A 22,150-nucleotide genomic window follows, 5' to 3' on the forward strand; every position below is an offset into this window, starting at 1 on the left:
GCTTTGAAATTCCTCTGCCCACTGCATCCGAAAGTGCTTTGTAGAACTACCCCAAAGGGAAGGGAAAAAAGATCAAGAAGCTCTGCCAGGGTGAGAGGAAAGATACAGATTGTTTCATAGGAAAGGAACAGCAGGTGACACAAGGAGATGGATGGAAGTTTCACCTAAAGCAAAAGATCCCAAAATAGTGGGACAGAAGAGGGAGAAAATCAATGTCACCCAACTGGAGGGTGCTGGGTTAGATGGGTCATGCAGAAAGCAGCAAGCACTTTGAGGCTGAGTGGTGCAGATCCATGAAGCACTGGAACTCAATATAGTTTGCAGCTGGATTCTGGTACGAATGAGAAGGCAGTGGGGCTGTTGGAGGAAGAGCAGGAGGAGGCAGTTGCCATGAGCTAGAGGCTGAAGAACTGGGACTCCGTGGAGTCACAGCAAGGGGCATGGTAGCAGGAACAAGCCAGACTGAGCCAGGGTTTAATACTGGCCCTCCCACAGCCATTTTCCCTTGTGTCTTCAGAAAACAAATGCACAACCAGTGTCTGCCCATCACCTGTTGGGAAGTGGAGGAATTGATTAGGAGGAAAGGTTAAAACAGCTAGGTCTGAGCCACACAATTGCGAGAACCCATAGAAAATAGAAGCCTTAACTGTTTACAAATTCCACAAGGGAAATCTCCCAGGAAGGAGAGGAAATGCTTAGGCTGGGCTTAATTGAGACAGCTTGGAGTTAAGAGGGAAAAACATGACAAATGTAGATGTGCAGGCTTAGGTTTCAAGGAAAGGGAACTTCACTCTGTGCAAAGAAACAGTACAGTACCTGTGTAACACTTCAGTACCACTTAAGACCTCAAAGCAGAGCATAAGTGGGATGTAAAGGAGTGAATCAGCTTTGCAATGCACTATTCATGGGGGTGACTTTTACCCTAAGAGGACAAAATTGCTTTGCTGACAGCAAGACATAAAATGCTACAATTTCTACTGACAGCAGCACCAGTGAGGGAAGGATCAGGACCAGTGGATTTTGTTAGGAAAATCTCTGGCTAACTCTCTGTCTCTCTTTTAAACCAATCACATGAAGAGATTAGTGCCCTTCTTTTTGAAGCTCTCTTGCTTTTCCCAATCGGCGATTAAACAATGGCCCAGCAGCAGATTTTTCAAGAGAATATTAAAAACCCTCAGGGACGGCAAGTTCAAGGATGCCAAGTTTCTGTGGGAGGGGATTTGAACTCTAACAGGAGAAAAAGTGGATTAGGAGAGTGGAATTCTATGCACCTGTCCTCTGTGCCCGTGGATGCAGACACAGACAGACACGTGCACACACACAGACATGCACACATGTCTTTCCAGGATTTTTCGAATTCTTCTAAACTGAAATTAATGAAGGCTCATTAAAAAAAGGATAGTAAATTTCCCTCTGACACATGGTTTAGTTACCACCAGAAACAGAAGCATAAAGCCTCCCAAGAACAGAGTGGGCCAGAGAATCTGCTGTGATAAAGCAACAGAGTGCTAATGGAGAAAACCATGCAACTCTGAGCTACATCCACTGAGTGCCAGAAATGCCACTGGAGAAAAGGCCTGTGGGATTAAACAGTGGGAAAGTCCTGTTTCAGTCCAGCTCTATCTGTGTTGCAGAGGACTCCCTGCCCTGCAAGGGTAATTCAGATGACTAGCTGGGGAAGAGAAAGCCCTGCTGGCCTGCAGCTTTGCTGGATTTGTAGGTTTTTAGTTAGGGACCTCTTATGTCTGCCTATCTTGCTTCTAGCAGGAGGATTCATAACATTGCAAGGGTGAGCTTGGTGCATGAGACAAACCAGTCTCCTGTGTTAAGGAACAACCTCACTTGTCACCAAGTACACTGCGAACACTTCTGCTCCACCTCTTTATTGCCCTCCAGCACTTTCTCTCTTTCCAGTTTTGAATGACCCCTACTTAAAGATTTCCGCTAATCTCCTGGGAGAAATACTTCACAGCCTGAGGTCCTTGAACTTAGGGATTGTGTCCTCTTATTTCACCTACACTTCCTCACTGTAAAAAATGTCTCTGTTAGACACCCTGCACTCTTTTTAACAGTTCCTTTCCTTCTGTGGTTCAGGCTTCTTGAGACAATGAGATGATAAAACTTGGATGCTAGAGAGATGAAGGGATGAGAGAGTGGATGGGCAAGTCAGTGTGATGAAGAAAAAATGAAGCTGTGCACATACTGTGGCAAAGTCCTCTGGTATCTGCAGCACTGCACTTCAGAAAGAGTGAAACTCGGTGGCAGTCTCAGATCATATCCTTTTAGATGGAAGCTTTTGCTGAATGAACAGTATCATCAGCTCAGAGCCCTCTGCATTTTATTCCATGGCTAGACTGAGAATACCTTGCTGAGACTGACTGCTGTCTTTCTCTATGGCAGTGGGTTTCAATGTTTTTAGACTCCAAGCACCCCTTATTAGATAAAGGCTGCTTGGAAAATGTCAGCTCTAAGCTTTCACTTATTTTTTTGACTATGGAAAAATAAAAGAGCATTTCTTCTGTTGCAAAGAATTCAGAAGGTCTACAACAGGTCAGAATAGTTTTGGCATTATTGTTTCCTGTTTGAAATCTCTGGGATTGACCTGTGAATCATGTGTGGCACCACTTAACACCTGTAAAAGGATCTCAAGGCACCACAAGGCTCTGTGTTACCCTGGTTGAGAATCACTGCTCTATGGGTAGGCCTGCTGAAAGCAGGAGGAACTTCTGTCACGAGATACTGCTCACTAAGAGGAAGGGACTTGCACAATCTGTCCCTTTGCAATTCAGTTCTGTTTGTGTTTCAGTGCCTTTTGGTTGTATTACCATCAGCATGCTGCCTGATTCTGTGTTGTGTGCCTTTCTTCACTGGTGAGGCTGTTGCAGAAAAGCTGGTGGTTTAGGGGAGCTGCTAGAATGGACCACAGGGAAATAGCTATGTTTCTTATGTGAACATTGCCAAAATTAGATCCCAGGCTCAGCTCCATGTTTAAAATGACTGGTCTTTACCAGACTGGTCCTTTTCAGAGCTGTAGTTTTAGGCTACCTGCAGACTCAGACAGACATCACTCCATTGATTTATACTTCAGTTCCAACTGCAAGGGCTGAGATGTAGGATGCATCTACATAGGCAAATGGACTTCTGAAACACTGCTCTGGGCAGGGTGCAGATTGCCTGGACATTCTGTAGCTAGGCATTTCCACAGCACATGAGGTCTCACTGACAGTGGAGAGATGGCTGGATGGCAGAGAGGGAACAGACAGAAATAGACCCAGATAGTTCATGGAACCCCAAATGGGACAGTGAAGAAGAATCTGGGGACAGGAGAGGTCTACAGATGGGGCTATACCAAAGTAGATGAGGTTGTGGCTGCTGTGCCTGAAGACGTATCCCGTGGCCCGTAGGTTATTGATATCAGCCCCCTTGTCCAACATTGCCTTCACCAGGCTGAAGTTCTTATTCACCACTGCAATGTGGAGAGCAGTCTCACCTGCAACACACAAAAAGACGTCTTTGGTCCTATCCGCATCACACCAAAAGGCCCCAAGATGCTACAGAAACCAATCCCATGGGTCATGTCTACATGTTTATTAATGTCCAGTAGTTACTGCACATTTAATTTAGTACTTGCTTAATAAAGCACTAAGTAAATGCACAGTAACTACAGTTAATGCACAGTAACACCAGCAAATGCCTTTTTAGTGACTGTGCAGTACCATATTAGCACTGTCTGTGCTGTGACGTGCTACTGCGCAGTGTTATTAGGCTATTGCGCATTACGTGTCTCATATAGGCCACTGTGAATAAGTGAGAAACTCAACTGGGAAAAGACAGGTTTTTTCCAAGGGCATCAAACACTGCTTTCCCATGGAATTGCAGAGGCATGTGAGTGTCTAATTTACCGAAGGCTCCTTTGAAAACCCTAGTCCATGCTCTATCTCATTTACATGGATGGCACAGTGACTTTAGGGCAGATGATTTAGATTCAGGCCAGTTTAACAGAATTGCACCCAATTTTTCCTGAACACAATCTTAGTTTCTTAGCCCAAAGGTGTGGAATTGGCTGCTGTTGAATACGAACAATATGCACCATAGTTCCTTCTCCCAATTCTCATTAACATGTTCTGGTGTCTTGTTAATGTTAGCTGTGGCCCTACTCATATTGTACATATCTGTAATACTTTCCATTATCTGAAGAGCTCAAAATACTTTGCAAAGTACTAAATAAACCCCTTGTTCCACCCATGTGCAGGAGCTTGAAATCATAAACCTTCTTTTACAGATAGAAAAAACAAGGCCCAGGGAAACCAAACAACTTGCTCAATAACAGACAAACAGCCAAGAATCCAAGTCGCTTACTTCCCAGTTCTCTATTCAAACCACTAGATCACACACCCTCCTTTGTGCAGCCTGTTTTTTGGGGAAGGAGGGGGCAGCCCATAAGCAGCACAGAATACCACCACTGCTCTTCCTTGGTGCAGAAATGTTCCACAGAGCACTCGCTGGGGTAGAACTTGAAGTCCGAATTGAAATTTACTCCAGACAGTGGGATTAATAGTCAGGCCTGGATGCCCTGTGCTTCACGTCTCTTCTCAAAGACCACGGGGCAGCACTGCATTCCCCTAACAGCATGTGACTAGGCAGTGGGGTTAGGCATGACTCAGAGGACAACTTTCTTCCCTGATTCTCCCCACTTCCTGTATCAGATCTCACTAACCTGATTTTCTGCAGTACCAAGTTCAGTTCGAATGCAGATGGACCAGTATCAGCTGCCAAAGATTGGAATGGCTCTCTGCATAACACGGTTGGGACAAAGAACCTGAAGCACTTCAGGGTGAAGCTTGACAGGATTATGGAAAGGACAGTGTAACGGGACAGCGGTGTTCTCGGATTGATATAAGGAGTCAAGCATTTGCAATCTCCATAGTAAAGGTGTCTGGAAATCCCATGGGCTTCTGCCCACTTTATTGACTTCTGCATGTGTACTTTCCCTCCTCACTTCCTTCTGAATCATTGGACATAGGAGCACAGCTAGAGGTGGGAATTTAGGATAAGGTAGCCTGGTGCTCCTGCCAGTACATAGGAATCTATCATATACCAAACTGGAGGGCCTTGATCTTCTGCTTGGAGTCAGACCAGTTATCAGAATTGGGGTCAGGAAGGAATTTTTCTGTCAAGTCAGACTGGCAAAGGATTGTGGGTTTTTTTTCCTTGCATCTGCATTGAGAGGCACCTTCCCCTTCCTAAGACCATCTGGATATATCTTAATCTAATAACTTCAGTGGCAGGAAATCAGCAGTGCCCTTGCCTGTCCTGTGGCACTTTGTGGCTGCTTTGTGGTTGTAGTGTGTGAGGAACTAAAGTGCATGATTTTTAGGACACGTTTTGGATAAATGGTTGCCTGCAAACTGCAGGGCACTAGACTCAACAGCCCAAGAGGCCACTTCTAGTCCTATATTCCTGTGAAATAATACTACTTTCCACAACACTTAGACTTGGAGGTTTTCCCATGCAAAATTTGTCTCTGCTTAGTTATGAGTCAGGGCATACTCACTGAGCCCTGAGAGGAAGCTGGTAAGAAGTTATCCTCCCAAGATAAAGTGAATTTTTACATGCACCTATGTCAAAGGCACATAGCATAAATTCTGGTTCCTGGAGGCCTACTGGGAATCAAAGGAACCTAAAGGTGCGGAAAGTGCTGTGATGTAGCAGTAAAAAATGACTCCTAAAACAGGTCATTTATAAAGGGCTCTTTAGAATATGGAAACAAATGTAACATGGGCACAGATACTGTATCACATCACACCCAGCCTGGGCTCTTGACCCTTGCCCACTCACTTTGGCATTCTTACCTGCATAGAGTTCTGATGTCATGGCTTCATTGATGAGATCAGGAGCAGCATCCATCAGAATCTGTGCAGCCTCCACATTATCGTACAAGGCAGCCACATGAAGGGCTGTCTCCCCTGTGGCACCTAGACAGAGAAGGTCATATATCTCTGTAGGGGTCATATGTTCCTCTGCCAAAAGGAACAAATCTCAGGGCATCCCACTTTTCTCCCGACCTAGCAATGTCACTTTCAGCTATGGTTTTGGAAACATTTTTAACCTCCTACCTCCAGTCCCAGGGCCTCATTTCCTTGCAGGTTACTTATCACTAGTTAGTGGAGGGGGGGCCCCTACCTCTCTGATGAATATCAGAGGCACTACAGGCAAGCAGCTTCTGGATGGCTTGAACATCATTCTCCTTTGCTGCTCGAAGCAGGGGAGACTCCCAGATCCTGCAGCAAGAAAAAATGGTAGTTTACCACCTTATTACACATAGTAAAGGATTTCTGCCATGTCAATAAAAGAGCCTTCAAATCAGAACACAGTGTTTTATTACCAAGGTTGCATGCAACTGGGAAATGTTAACAGACTGAGACAGACACGCACACCCAAGAGCAGTGGCCTTTCAGTGGACCACTCTCTTTGTATAAGTAAAGAGAGTGCAGCCCACTTTCAGAAAGACTGTAGTCCTGACAAATGATATCACAAAGGAAATACGAGAAGCAAGAATTCTTGGGTGATATCTTTTATTGGACTAGCTGTACGACTGGTGTAGCCATAGGCAAGCTTTTGGCTATCACAGTACCCTTCCTCAGGCTTTCCTCACCTCAGCACTCACAAAGGAAATATAATTCTGGCTCAGCTAATAACTTATGGTTCCAGGTAATTTCTACAACACTTATAATATTTGTCTGGAAACCATTGATATTTGGACTTTGCCAAGTAGCAGGTGTCAAATTACTCCTGATTCCCATGCTGCCAAGCCCACAGCCCATCCAAAGGCTACTTTTGAATACGCAAGAGGAGTTCAATCCATTCTCTGGATGACTACAAACTGCTGAATTTCCATTTCAAATTCACTTGCAAATCTTACGGTTATAGTCTGGTATGTCGGATCAGTAACTCCTGTCAAGGCAGAGGGCCAACAACCATGCTTATCTCTCTCTGACAGATGGAAATGCACAGTTGATTGACACCGCGTAACACTCTGGGCTCAATTCTGATCTCACGCCAGTTTTGCCCAGGTGTAAATCCACTGATTTCCGTGCAGTTACTTGTGATTAACATGGGTGTAAAATGACAGCCTAAGCAGGCCCTTGGAATCCGGGTGAGTGTAGAAATGCAGGCTGGAATAGTAAAATAAGTAAAGGAAACCATTCACACACTCTAGGCAAGCAAAAAAGCAAGCATTTGTATCAAGAGATGCTAAAGAAGTTCTGTGGCCCAGTGGGGATATCCCCACTATATTGCTGACAATGACTCTGGAGCAATACAAGAAGAAATGCCTTGGAGAATCACTCTCAGTTTTTACAGTGAGCCCCATGCTTCCTGACACAGAATTGTAGGAGTTCACTGTGTGAGTGTGAATGCTCCCAAAGGTCAAGCCTAATGAAAATAGTTTCAGGCTTTGGTATATGGGACTCCAAAGACTGGGGAGAGAAGTTCAACAGCAGAGGATGTGGCTTTGTGTGGCAGCATACAGGTTTCCCTGGCTTTATGCTGTACATGTGTTCCTGGAAAACAGCGCATAACTCGAATTCGCATAAAGGGCACCCACTTTACAATGTAACAAATAGGGATACATTCAAAGACCTCAACTTTACTGATCCCCAGACCCATTTCTACCACTTTTACAAGACTATTTTGGTACACAGCAATGGCAGACAGTACACACAAGCACAAGGCACTGTCATAATGGGGATGGCAACTGCAGAAACACGTGTCTCAGACAATGAGCGAGGAGCACCGATCCCTATACAAATCTATATTTTGGTGTGGGTCACTCCCACAATGCACTGCACAAAGCAGCTGTCTGCGGGCTTCCACCACACCGATCACATAACAGTGAATTTACCTCGCATATAACACATTTTTGGTATAAAAAGGGTCATCATATAAGAGTGAATTTTCACATACAGAACCCACATAAAGCAAGGGAAACTTGTATTGTGATTGAGTTTCAGGTGAGTGGCTATGATTACATCTCTCTAGAAAATGACAGTATCTGAAAACAATCTGCCTGGCCAGATTAGGGAGACTGTGATAGCCCATTACCTTATAAAACAGCAACTTTTTACTCTGCATGTCTGCTTTCTGGAGCCTTGTTCTCTTACCTCAGGGGATGAGTAACTCCATTGACATCAATGGCAGAACAATGATGTTTTAAATTTACATAGTACCCTATAGTTGTGGGGTGCAAAGACCTGCAAAAACACCGAGTCAAGCCTCAGAACACCTTCTGGAAGGTGGTGTGTTGATTCCCTCAGTTGATAGATCTGGCAACTGAAGCACAGAGTAATTTCATGAGTTGTGCAAGTCAGTGACAGAGCCAGAAGCAGAACCCAAGATGTCTCTGCTCCTGAAGTTTTGCTCTAACCACTGGACCACACACCCAGAATGCAAAGAGGAAGCTATTGGAGAGACAAACCTTGCATCTGCCCTGAGCTCTCGTTAGCTGCCAAGGAAGCTCCATCTTAATGTAGAGTGTAATGATCACACTGGAATGTTTGAAAATAAAGGCACCATTGTTAATGCAAATAAAAAAGCTAAAGGGAAAAAGGGGTTGGCAGTGCGCCTGCTGTAATTAACTAAAATGTGAGGAGACAGACACGGCAGTGCAGGGACTCTGCATGGACTCATCCTGCCAGCTTCGCCTGCCAAAGCCAAAAAGCAGCTTCCTCATCAGCGGCTTATTAACTTTAAGTAAGACAAGGTGATAGCCCAAGGAAATGTACTAATGACAAGCGGCATCACGTTTCACGTATGAGCCACCTCCAGCAGCCCCAGGTGCAACAAGCCATACTCAGGAGGCCAGGAACAGTAGGGCAGGGCTGAGGTCACTGGCAGGACCACAGGCGGTAGCAAGCCAGAAAACAAGAGAAGAGGCTGTAATTCCGAATACAGGTCAGTACCGTGGCAAGGCAGTTTGGCGCCCAGGGCAAAGCCCACAGCGGCAGCCCGCCCTCACCCTGCACATAGATCTGGGGGGCTCTTGCCCCCCCCCATGCTTGCCCAGGAGTGCACACAGCAGCAGGAGCTGCCCTTCCCCTGTCCCTGCACCTCCCCAAATAAGCCTCTCGTGGCTGCATCCCACACCCCGCCCCAGCTGGGCAGTGCCTGTTGGCACCCCTTCACTTCAGCACTGGGGGCAGATGCTCTGCTTGCCTCCCCCCGGCCCCTGCTACAGCACTGATACAGGGGCTTCAGCACAGCTGTCTGAGGTGAGGGAATGGAGTAGGAAAGGGAGGGTCTACCCCTCAATGCTGACTTGACACAACACAGCTGTGGGGAAGAACCCGAGGCTGGAAGAGCAGAGGGATACAGGTCAACACTAGGTGCCCTGGAAGAGAAAAGCCTGCTCAGCACCTGCTATACACCACTCTAGCCAGTGCAGCCATCTCTCCAGTCTTCTGAGCCACACAATCTCTGCCCTCTTATAAAGTAAGGCTATATAGCAGTAACACCCACTACATTGTTTTGCAGGATCCAGGAATGGGTCTCTGGCAGTTGCCCAGCATCTGCTGCCCTGTGCAAGGGGAAATGAAGCCTTCATACATGCACACACGGGGGCTCCACTGACACAGTGGGGGTTCCACACCCTCTGCAACCATCCTGCTCCACAGGTCTATAGGGAACATTCAAAGAAAAGTTGGGAGGCATCATAGCTTCCAGTCCCCATCCACACACCAAAGGAAATGGATCCTGGGAGTTAAGCCACCTGATCCTAGAAGACAGGTCTAGCTCAGAGCTCCAGACCAAAATGGGGAAACCCTTCCTCCATGGTCCCTACCCATACTCAACCTGAAAAATGTCCCCTTTGTCTAAAGAAAAATCATTAGCCCTACTTTCTGTTTTAATTTATCCCTCACACAGATATTTGCACCTTATGATATTTGCAGATATCATGGACCATGTGTAGATGAAACAAGGGGCATGTGTGCGCAACACTTTAAAGCAGGGTAAATGCCTTTGCACCACTTCAATGGTTTTGGTGTTTGCATGCGTCGGCATCATATTGCACAGTAATTCCAGCCACTGTAGCAAATTTGGCAGTGTAATGCACCTTAAATGACTTGGGGTGCAGCAAACTAAAAAACTCCACTGAGGACCCCACCCCCACCCCCCTGGGCTCTTTCTGGCCTCCATAAACTCAGCCAATCCACCTCTGGGGCTGATGAGGGATGGTCACAGTGTATCTGTAGAAAAGGGACAAGCTCAGGACAAATTTCTTTGGTCAAACATCAGTCAAAAGAATGCCTTCATTGACCAAAATTAAGTAATCCATAACGCATAAGAGGGGACAAAACCAGTCCTTTTTTGGAAAGCTACTTATTGAGAGATGCAGGGATAGTTGGGGGGCAGGATATCTTTTACTGGACCAACTGCATGGTTGGGAGAGATTTTAAACAAGCTTTGGAGCAGGCAGTGCTCTTCTCCAGGTCTGAAAAAGAAGCAGACACAGTCTGAGCTGAGTAATGAATAGAACAATTGCCTGTGAAAAACTCTGTAAGTAAAAAACAAACAGCAACAACAAACACCCCCCCGCCCAATCTGCTAGACAACAATAAAACTAGACAGAAACTATGCTCCAGAATACATCACTCCAGCACTACGTATTGAGAATCAGAGATCAGTTAAGGGATTCATTGCAAGGACAAGGAATTCCTTCCTTTGCTCCTGGTTTCAGGCTAACTAAAGCAGGAGCATGAGGGTGAGAGCAATGTATGTAATGAAATAAAGAAGGCCTAATCAAAAAGGGATTAGACCAATTTATTGGGCACTGGTCCATCAGGGGCTATTAAACACCACAGCCAGGGATGTAACCATCTGCTTGGGACTAGGAAGGTTTGACAGGGAATGTATCACTCAACACATGCCATTCCTGGAGATAAGAGACTAGGCCGGACTGGACCTTTCTCTCACCCAGCATGGCAAGTCTTAGGTTCTTAAAAAAAACAAAACCCAGCCCAAAACACCATCCATCCACAAACCCAAAATATCTTAACACTAAAAACAGAGCATCTATGTTTTTACAGAAATTTTAAAATAAAATCTCAGGCATGACATTCAGCAACAGTATAAAATAAAATCCCAATGAGATAAACAGCATTGTATTCAACTAATAAGCCAGACAACTTGAAATCTAGATGAGATGTGGTCAATGTAATGTCCCGGCATGGGGCACAACAAATAAAGAAGCCGTTCTCCCAAATAACAGCAGTCCCAAATTTTCCCTGAGTTTAAAGCTACCTGGGAGAGAATTCAGAATTGTTTATGTACAGTAGATAACAGTGGTGTTATTTTGGTGGTCTTAGTGTAAAATGGACAAATATCCCTCATCTTAGCTCTTAAGGGGACATGTGCTCATGTCATTAAAACAATGACATTTTCCTACTGTGAATATCCATCAGTCTCACCTGAAAAGGCCAAGAACTAAGCCCACAAACTGGAATGCTGGTGCTGGATGGGGCAGGCTGGATGTCTGCACCACACTGCCATTGCCTGGGCTGAACCTGTTCTGGAAACAGATGCAAGTCTCTTGGGTTAGCAACTGGACACACTATATCATCCCCCTCTGAAAACAGAAGGGAGCAAGGTCAGGGAAGGAAGAAAGAACAGAAGGCAGCAGAAGTGAATCCCATACTGGTATCTGCTCAGGAGAGTTCCCCGCCAAGAAAAGATCCACCAGCCATTGAATTCACCATTCTCCCTTCCCAGCTCCAGACATGCAACAGATGCATGAGAAAAGCACCAGACTGGCTCAAAGTTGGATAGCCCCATTAAACAGCTTGAGACTCCTGGATAGGATTCAAGGAAGAGAGATGTCCCAGGTGTCACTAAGGTTGTTTCTGTGGTTCTGATACAGGGGAATGGGAGAAAGAGGCAATTGCAAAGAGAGAATGCTGATGCAAGCCAGCTGGCCTTCGGTGTTGGATGCATTTGAGCTCCCTCAGAGATGCCACCACCAAAAACAAAAATATTTGAGCAGATTGAAAAATCTCTGCAAAACCAAATATATCAAAGTATGGAAATTCAGGTCATGAGCAGGGGTCTCTTGCCTGTGAGGTGGCTCAGATGACCTGCAGCTGTCTGAAGGCATAAGGATGGTTTCAAGAAACCAAGCTCTACCTGCCCTGCTCCTTGTCCCCAAATTTGCTAGTGCCTCTTATCTGTGACTTGAAGCCCTGGCCCTGGATTTAGAGATGAAAGAAGCTTCCTCATCCAGCAGGCAGGAAGGCATGAAATGGGAACTTTCTAAAAGAACACAGGTTTTTCCAGCTTCAGCTCCCTGAAGGGTAAGTGGAAGAGCCTGAAACTGCTGCAGTCCATGCAAGTCTGTGAAGTTCAGAGGGAGGTAGGATGGCCATCATAGAGGACATTCTGGTTTTCTGCTATTCTGTCCTCTAGTGATATGAAACCCAATGCCTTTATGCCTGAAGTTCAGGCATTGGTTTTTCTCTAGCATTTTTCTCCCTAAAAGCCATTCCTTCAAGCAGTGTCACCTCCCCCTAGGGTCGACACCATAGAGGACAGTCCAGTTGTCCTCTGTCCTCTAGTGATACGAAACCCGATGCCTTTATAAAATAGAGGACATAAAGGTGTCAGGTTTCGTATCACTAGAGGACAGAGGACAACTGGACTGTCCTCTGTGGTGTCGACCCTAGGGGAGGTGACACTGCTTGAAGCAATGACTTTTAGGGAGAAAAATGCAAGAGAAAAACCAATGCCTGAACTTTAGGCTACAAGAAGAGAGGAGAAGGTGAAGAGTCCGGCAAGCGAGTGACAAAAATTATACACAATTTATGAAGACAGGCTGAAAGAAGTAGGACTATTTAGTCTGGAGAAGAGAAAACTGAGTGGGAGAATCTGACAACAGTCTTCAGTACTTGGAAGGTAAGTATAAAGAAGCTGGAGACAGACTTTTCTTTGTGGCCATGGGGGACAGAATAAGGGGCAATGGCCTCAAACTATAGCACAAGTAATTTAAATTGGAAATTAGGAAGAACTTTCTGCCTTTGAGAGTGGTCAAGCATTGGAACAGGCTCCCTAGAGAAGTTGTGGAATCTCCATCCCTGGAAGTTTTCAAGAGCAGGTTAGACATACACCTGATGGTGATGGTTTAGTCAAGGATGATCTTTCCTTGAGCCCAGGGCTGGACTAGCTGGCTTTATGAGGTTCCTTTCAGTCCTACATTTACAAGACAATTTTGGTACTCACCAACAGCAGACAGTACACACAAGCACAGGGCACTGTCATAATGGGGATGATAACTACAAAATCACATGTTGCAGGCAATGAGCGAGGAGCACAGATCCACATAGGAGATTACATTTTGGTGCACGTCATTCCCATAATGTACCGCACAAAGCAGCTGATTGTGGGCTTCCACCACACTGATCACATAAGAGTGAATTTACCTTGCATATAACACATTTTTGGTATGAAAAGGATCATTGCATAAGAGTGAATTCGCACATACAGAACCCTCATAAAGCGAGGGAAACCTATACAGAGATAAACTCCCAAACCAGTTCTACTGACCACTGCTTCTGCTAAGGTGATTCAGGGAATGAAACATTTCACAGGCAGGACACACTTGACACACCTCCTACTGGCATGTTTCAAGATGTTTCCCAGCTGAGACATAACCCAACACAACTCCTAAGGACTTGGTTCAGGTGGGATTTTTCCTTTTATTTCCTGTCTGTCGTCCCAGCTCATTTGAGGTTGCCAGCATGGCTGGGAAGGGCTCTGGAAAACTGCTTCAGTCCTCTAGCAACACCTGGGAACCAGCTGGAAACCAACACAGCCCATCCAAAGAGGCTCCACTGACCTTCTACCTGTTCACTGCCATGCCAAGAGAAGGAATTCTGGAAAAGGGAAGACATGTGTGAAAACAACTCTTGCTATCATCTATTTCGAGGCCTCTTAGAAGAGGAATACACCCACCAATACAGAGGGAAAATAGGGCAATACTGACTTTACAGCCTACAACACCACCATGCATGGTGCTGTGCAGAAGTTGCTGTCATGGCTTTCACCAGTTTGGAAGACAGATGCAGGCACTGACTGTGGGCACCTCAAGAAGCACAGTCACAGGCCAAGCTGGGAGAAACAGTGTTTGGGTTGTAGGGATGTAGCTAAAGCTCACCAGCCTGATTGTCTTACCATACATATTCTGCAGACGGGAACCCTCAGCAGCTGCAAGGCAGGAGGAGAATTCCCACAAGACCATTAAACAGCTCAGATGCAGAACCTTCTTCCGCTTGGATATTCCTAATCTTTGGTGAAATGGAGTTTGGATCCAAAGCCAGACCCAACTGCATCTGGTGTTGTCTCTCTCAAGACCCTTTACTGACCTACTTCTCTGTGGTTCTATAATCTCCCTTTGCCATTCCCCACTCCGCCCACCCTCCTCCAAGCATGTTCAAACCAGACCTGGCCATATTTGAGGTGCTTTTATTTCACTACATGCTCTGCCAGTAATTTTCTATTGATGTCCACTGGCAAACAGGAAGGCATGCAGAGTCAGCAACACAAACAGCTCGGGCCAGTGATTGCCAACAGAAAAGTGAAACAATTAAATGTCCCTAGCACAGCCAAAGGGAGAGAACTATGGCAGGTCACTCCGTGGTGGCCGTGTATTCTGAACCTGAATTTAGGGAGACCCTATTTGGTACATTGAACAACACAAAACTATTTGCCATTGGATGTGGGAGCTACAGCCCCACGGAGACCCCAGGGTCCACCTGTATCCAGCATCATTTGCAGGTAAGTTTGATCTCTTCTCTACCATGAGGAACACTCTTGTGGGTGATTACAATTGCTTGAATAGTAGGAAGGGAGATAAATAATTTCCAGAGGTAAAAGTGAGCTGTCAGGTGGTGAAGAGGAATCCCTCAGACTGGAATAGCTTCCCCAGGGCAGACCCTTGGCTTGAGATGTTTCAGTCTGGTGGAATAATCTTGCATCAGTCTCAAACTTGGACATAAAGTAATACTTCTATGACTCTATCTGCATTTTGAATGAGCCTGTCAGCATTATGGTACCTTGCTCTCAATTAACCCCACAAGGAAGAATCAGAACATGTCCAGTGATTCTTTGCAACAAAAGAACTGCTCTGTTATTTTTTAGTAGTCAAAAACATGTGAAAACTAAGAGGTGGCATTTTTCAAGGGGAGCCTTGAGTCTAAAATGACTGAGAATCACTGATCTAACTCTTGCAACAACCTTTTCCTATGTGAACATTTCACCCAGGCTCTGTTGAGCATCCTAAGATAATTCCAATTGTCTGGTATATTTGATGATAAATAATAAATTAACATTATGATTGAGGAACTAAAATTTATTGCATCTGACAATATTTTCAATGATAATATTTTATTTTATACTGTGCAGCATCCAGAGTGCATTGGCAAAGGGCTGCTTTAAAAACTGTATTGGTTACAACAGTCATAAATGCAAATGGATAGTTTTATAGTCAGTGCTGCAAATACTCCAGCCAGGGGAAGGGCATTTTATAACCGTAGTTATTACTAGAAAACAGATACCTCATCCCTGCCAGAACTGCTCTCTGAATTGTTTGGCAAGCCATTCCAGGTTTGTTCACACAAAACTGCTGTATATTTCAAGGACTGTAAAAAATTCAGACCATCTATGACATTCACAGTGAGAAAGACCTCAGGCTACCTGAATCTCAAAGCCCTTTTGAGCTAGCAGTGAATCAATCTGCTGGTAGAAGTACAGAGTATATGGCAGACAGCTGAGTGGTTCAGATGTTATCCAGCAAAGGGCAGTATTGCACACATGCTAGTTGGCTCTTTATCACAATGCTTTAATCTAGTTTCTTAAAAAAACTCAGTTATATGTTAGTATAATCTGTAAGAAAACAAGACCTGCCTGCAGCCTGCAGATGGGCTGGAAGGCATGCAAATTATCCTGCATCTCATCCCAAGTAATATTTAGGTAAAGGAAGATGGCCCAAGATTCCTCCAGGTAGTTGCTGCCAGGGAGACAGGAAATTCAGCCAGCATGGTTTGCAAACATACCCCATGGACAGGAAGTGGGGATCTGTTCACCCCACACTTTGCAACAAAAGAACAAGTTTTCCTCCCTGATAACAATCCAACATTATAGTCTAGTGCTTCTCAACCGATGTGCAGTTAAATCCTTTAAATGGTTCTGTAGAGTGCTGCTTAATACTAGTAAGGTGTTCAGATGCCTTACACATGATTCACAAGATTAACCCAAGGATTTTGCATTCCACTCAATTAGGGAAATATTCTGGCTGACCTGTTGTAATCTTTCTGAGTTCTTTGCAACAGAAGAATCTGTCTATTATCTATCCATAGTCAAAAACGAGTGGAAGCTAAGAGCTGGCACTTTCCAAATGGTGCCTTGAGTCTAACAAGGAGTACTTAGAATCTAAAAAGGAACCACTGCTCTAGCCCCTCTGCTTGTTGCTGCAGTGCCTATAACCTCATTTATAATCCAGAAAGCTGCAAAAATTAGTGAGTGAAAACACTACCAGGACTATGAACCCTTACCCACATGTGTTGTACCCTCCACATAAAGGTCCCTGGGTCTGTGTTTCTTGATGGAGTATATTTAAATGACAGATCTGAGTTAATTTGAATTGACCTAGGAAAAATAGTCATATTTTTTTAATTCATAAATACTGCCAAAATGCTCCATGCTGAGACACCCAGCAGGACTCAGCACAAGGTGAGAGGTTCTCAGATCACTGCACCTCCTCCTTTCAACTACACCTTTTTTCTTCCCTGACCTGAAACCCAGTTCAACAGCTTGGAACCAGTGCAAACTAGAAAGGTGTTTTTTTGAGAAAAATATGAAGCAATCATTTTTTTTTAAGACATCCAAGCTAACGCAATGAAACAAAATGGCCACAGGGCAGCAGCAGAGCTCTGAAGGAAATAAGAAAGGGCTGAAGAGCCTCATGGCTGACACAGATCAGGTTCTTCTGATTTGGGAGACACCTTGGGATCATGAATAGAAGCAGAATAATTCAGCCTCCCAGTCTGTGTATGACCCTTCCAGGGATAGGATCTGAAAGAGGGGCAAGCAGGAAAAATACAAGCTGGGCTGCCAGTACTCAGGTTGTAGGCTGGCCATTAAAAACATATCTTCTATGTAAATAAATGAAAGGACAACATTTTATAAAGTGAACTCAAGCTCATGAAAGCCTCTGCCTCTTTGGTTTAGTTAACCTATCTCTACCTTGCCTTCTTTCTGAGTTCAGACTAACATGGTTAACTACCTCAGTCTTCTCTCAGTTACACTGATATAGATCAAGAATAAGTTCATTGACTTAAGCTAGGGACAGAAGTTACACATAAACCAGTTTAAGTGATCAGAAACCAGCTTAAACCTGTAACAGAACAGAAGTTCAGAGCATATAAACCACTTTTAAAATGGCTGAAACTGGTTTAAGATAAACCTGGTTGAATGTAGTATCAGACTTAACTGATTTAGGTCAAACTGGTTTACAGAACTTCTGTCCCAGACCCCTTCCTGCTCTAAGTTAACTCACAGTCCCCCAGCATCCCAGGATGATTTGCAGCTCTAGACTGGGCTAGGTTGGGCTGAGCTGTCTGCTCCAAGAGAGCAGGGATGGCCCCAACCCTCTCCTCCCTAGCCAGAGCACTATCACTGCTCTGGCTGGCTGAGAAGGGGGTGGGGTGGGCGTGGAGATGGTAAACCCTGCTCCAAAGCGTCCCCCTCAGCAACCTGAGGGGTAGGGTAACCTGAGGGGTTACCTGAGGGGTAGGGGGGGTTAATCCTCCCTATGTCCCAGCTCCCACTGGCAGAGGACCCCAGCCTGGGTCTGTCTGGCTTTTCTCCCTCCCCGCCCCCATTTGATGCTCGAGCAGCGAGAGTGGGGGCATGGCCATACCCCAGGGCCAGGCCTAAGGTGAAGGTGGGGAGGGAGGGGGAAATTACAGAAAAGCAGGGCTGGCAGGCACCTCTAGACGTCCTCTAGTGCCTAGTCCAGCCCCTGCTCAAGCCCTGGCCAGACCCTCCCATACAAGCACAATCTAAAGGGCGGAGGGTTTGCTTGCAGTGCACACAACTGAGAACACCTGCCACAGGTGCTCTGTACTGCTGGGGAAAAAAGCCACCAAGGGCTTCCTATGGCTGGTTTCCCCCTCCCCACCCCCCGCCCCACAGCAAGGCCCAGCACTATGCCCCTCCAGCCCTAAGACCCGAAGCTGTGCCACACACAGCCCCACCCCTGCCTCCCACCCCATGGCAGGGAAGGAGAATGACGGGGAGAGACTGCCCACTGCAGCAGCTCTGTAACAGCCTGGCCCAGCCTGAGTGCAGGGAGCCAGGAGTAATCTGGGTGCGGGTCTCCCATGGCCCCAGCCCAAGCTGCAGCTGACCGGAAAGGGCCCTGTCCCCGTGGTCTAGCCCGGCCTGGCCCCTCCACACCCACACTCATCAGCACCTGCAGGTCGGTCCAGCTCAGCCCCACAGCCCAAGCCCAGCCCCAAGCAAGGTGGTTGGATGGCAGAGCCAGGCCATGGGGGCAGGGCCCTTCCCAGGTGGCTGTGGCTCAGGCTGTGGCCATGGGAGCTGTGCACCTGGATTTCTCCCACATGCCCAAGCCGGGTCAGGCTGTCAGGGAGTCACTGCAGCAAGCAAGGCTCTCCCCCTCCTCCTCCTCCCCAGCAGTACAGAGCCCCCACGGCAGGTGTTCTTAGTTGTGGGCACTGCAAGCAAACCTTGTAGGGGAGGGTCTGCCAGGGCTCAGGCAAGGGCTGAACTAGACACAAGAAGACCTCTGTAGGTTCCTGCCAGCCCTGCTTCTCTGTGGTTCCCCCTTCCTCCCCCGCTTTGCCTCAGGTCTGGGGCCAGGGTCTGGCCATGCCCCCACTCTCACTGTTTGACCCTGTGTTCTCAGCCAGGGGCTGGGGTCTGGCCATGCTCTACCCTCCAGCCCCTGCAACCACTGGAAAAGCCTGGTAAGGGCTTCTTCCTCCTTCCTCCTCTAGGCAGACCCTGGCTGGGGTCCATGCAGGCCAGGGTGGCAGTTTAAACCCCTTCTCAATCATACTTAGCAGCCTGCCAGGACCTGACCACATTTCCCTCTTCCCCTCCCCACAGCTTTCCTCCAGCCTTCTGGCCACTGCCAAAGAGAAGGGAGGACTTGCTCTAGTGCCCCCCCGGCTTCTAGCCTGAGCCACTGTAGGCATGTGGCTGCATTTTCAGACTCAAAAGTGAATGTCTATCCAGTTGCTTTTCGGTTCAATCTACGCAGGTTAGACTAACCTGCAAAGATTAAATCAATTCGGGCTCAAGCTTTTTGAACGTCTGTACTTAGCCAAGTGCAATTACTTCAAACTTATCCTGGTGCAGCTGAAAGCAGAACTGAGCTTAATAATTATCTTTTACATTGGAATTTTATGTGGAAAAGGCATTTTGTTTGAAAAAGCAGTCATGAAAGCATAGGTTTTTGCATCACATCAATTTTAGCTTGAGAAAGAAGCTTCCATAGGACATGGGCACTGGTTCACAGGAATATAATAACAATAATTATAATGATAAAATAATAATGATAATAATGACAATAATAAAAATATAATTAGGATAATCACTGTTATTTGCCACACCACACATATCATTCAAAATTATGTGAATTGTTATGGTTAGTAAAAGTGGCTGACTTTTACTAACCATAAGTTAAATGGAATTTAGTGAAACCAGTAAAATTTTATATATGCATTTTAATATTGCCCTTGATTCTATTGGTTTAGCTTGAATTTAACAATAGAGTGGCTTAGTAGAATTAGTATAAAAATCATGCCTCTGGGTATATCAGTACAACTTTATGTTTACACAAAGATTGTGTGTGGACACTTCTATTGGTTTAAACTTAGCTAGGTTTAAACAGAGAGACTACCTATGCCTACAACTTTGCAGCTCCCACTCCCCATCCACAAACTGGTCCCTGTGTTGTCTTTAAACCAGCTCAATAAACAAGTCTCCCACTCTTCCTAGAGAGATCATTTGCCAGGCAATTAAATCTCGCTTAATAGGAGTAATTCCCTCTAAGGCAGTCTGGCCTTCCTGATGCTCCATTTTACTCTGTTTTCCCTACTTCTTCCACCTTCTGAACTCCCTAAACTATTCCCCTCTTTTCTTGAAGATGCTTATCATGCTACAGAGTAAATGCTTAGCCATCTAAGACACAGACATGTTGCTTCACCTCTCCTCACAGTTCAGTCCCCCCAGCCTAATAGTCATTTTTATTGCCCTTCTCAAATATTTCTGTGATTTGTCATCTTCCCTTTAACAAGAAAAAACAACAAAAGCCTTCATCTTCCTCCTTGGAGTGATGGGTGCCAGGCAGAGAGAGAGTATTTTGAAGGGGGCAGGTCATTTTCCCCAGGCAGTTAGCTATAGATGTGGTAACACATACCTGCTCCTTAAATCTGATCTGTGGTTTATTTACACAGCTCACATGGAAGAAGTTCTAACCACTCAGAGCTAAGCTGATTACATGAACAGGAAGCAAAGAGCTAAAAAGCAAGTGTAGCCCAGGTAGCACAGGAACTCAGTAATCTCTGTGGAAGAAAATTACTCTTTTATATAATGCCTTTCACATTCAAGGACCCAGATCCCTTTAAAAGGCCACTTACATAGGGATTCTTCAACCATCTCTGAAATTCAACCATCCCCGACAGAGCCATCCCTGCCACCAGTGCTGCTGGCGGCGTCTGCAGGTGCTCAACATGCCCCCCATGACAGAGCCGTCCCCACCGCTGATGCCTAGACCTGCTGTGCTCCAAACTGCTTTGCTGGCTTCTTGACTTCTTGTGCTCCAGACTCCAGTCTAGACCCCCACTCTCTTGACAGCCAGCCAGCTCCTGACTTAAGGCTTAGCTTGGTAATTGTCCATGTTCCAGTCTTGTATGGATATAGCCTCCTGCTCTGGGCCCCTGGTTAGTGATCCCGGTATGCTTCCCTTTTCTGACATGGCCCCTCCCCTCCCTCTGGTTCTACAGAGGGTGACCACCTTTGTCTTACTCCCTTACAGACCTTGACTTCTTGACTTGTCTGCTCTTGATACCCTGACTCTAGTGGGGATCCTTGTTTATCTGATCTTGCCTGTTCCTGATTCCCTGGGTTGTGACCTTTTAGGATCAAGCCCTGACTGCTTATATCCTGGTTGTACCTGATAGTCCCCAGAATGGTAGCCAAAAGGGAAAAAACCCAAAAAAACAAAACATGACTAGAAAATTTGGAGATCCCTGGAGTCCAGGGACTGAGGATCTCTCCTTTTCCAAGGTCAAACCTATCTCAAAGAGCCATGATCCTTTTGCCTCATTGTTCTCCTTCTCCCATGTCTCTTGTCCCACCAGATCAGCTTTAAAAAAGGGCTAGAAAGTATTCAGGTAATGCTCAACAAGCTTGATGCTTGGAGCATTTGGTTGGGAAGCAGATATGATTTCATAGATTTCATAGACATCAGGGCTGGAAGGGACCTCGGAAGATCATCGAGTCCAGCCCCCTGCCCAAAGGGCAGGAAGTCAGCTGGGGTCATAGGATCCCTGCAAGATAAGCATCCAGTTTAAAAGGACTGAATATGGACTGAAACCCTTTCTGGATAACAGGTGCCAGCCCTGCATCTTCTACTCCCTGGGCAATTCCTGAACCATATAAACACTGTGCTAAAAGGGGAGCTAGAGTTCAGGGTCTCCTGCACAAAAAACCTGCTGGCCCAACCACTTGAGGGAGAATCACCTTTAGTTGTAGTAGTATAGGGCCTATGACATACAGCTGAGCAACCTGGATCCAGTCTAAGAAATGATGACGCATGTTGGCCAGTTAATTATAGTTCTTTGAGATTCCTTATATAAACATTACTGTATCCTGCAGGAACTAAGCCAAGATTATTTTTAATGTATTTATTTTTAATAAAAGAGGATATTGTGGTTGGGAAATCCTGATTAAATGAACAATCCCACCTGATGTGCAGGAATCCCCCTATGCCATGCAGTAGTACCTTTATACTGGTTTCACCGGGGATGGATTTTAGTTTGAGGTGATGCATGCTTAGCTGTTACACCATGCACCG

At 45.8% G+C, this 22,150-nt stretch overlaps 1 protein-coding gene across 1 annotated transcript in view; it reads right to left on the bottom strand.

Annotated features, from left to right (window-relative positions):
* The window catches only part of LOC102373747 (transient receptor potential cation channel subfamily V member 6-like), a 64,896-nt gene that overhangs the window by 16,912 nt on the left and 25,834 nt on the right, over positions 1-22,150 (bottom strand). The window contains exons 2-4 of the mRNA XM_006031334.2: positions 6,184-6,281; positions 5,853-5,975; positions 3,350-3,490 (exon numbers count right to left, since the gene is read on the bottom strand). Coding sequence (XP_006031396.1) covers positions 3,350-3,490; positions 5,853-5,975; positions 6,184-6,281 — 362 coding nt within the window. The remainder of the gene's footprint in view (positions 1-3,349; positions 3,491-5,852; positions 5,976-6,183; positions 6,282-22,150) is intronic.

Source organism: Alligator sinensis, unplaced genomic scaffold (assembly GCF_000455745.1).
Source record: "Alligator sinensis unplaced genomic scaffold, ASM45574v1 scaffold653_1, whole genome shotgun sequence".
NCBI lineage: Eukaryota > Metazoa > Chordata > Crocodylia > Alligatoridae > Alligator > Alligator sinensis.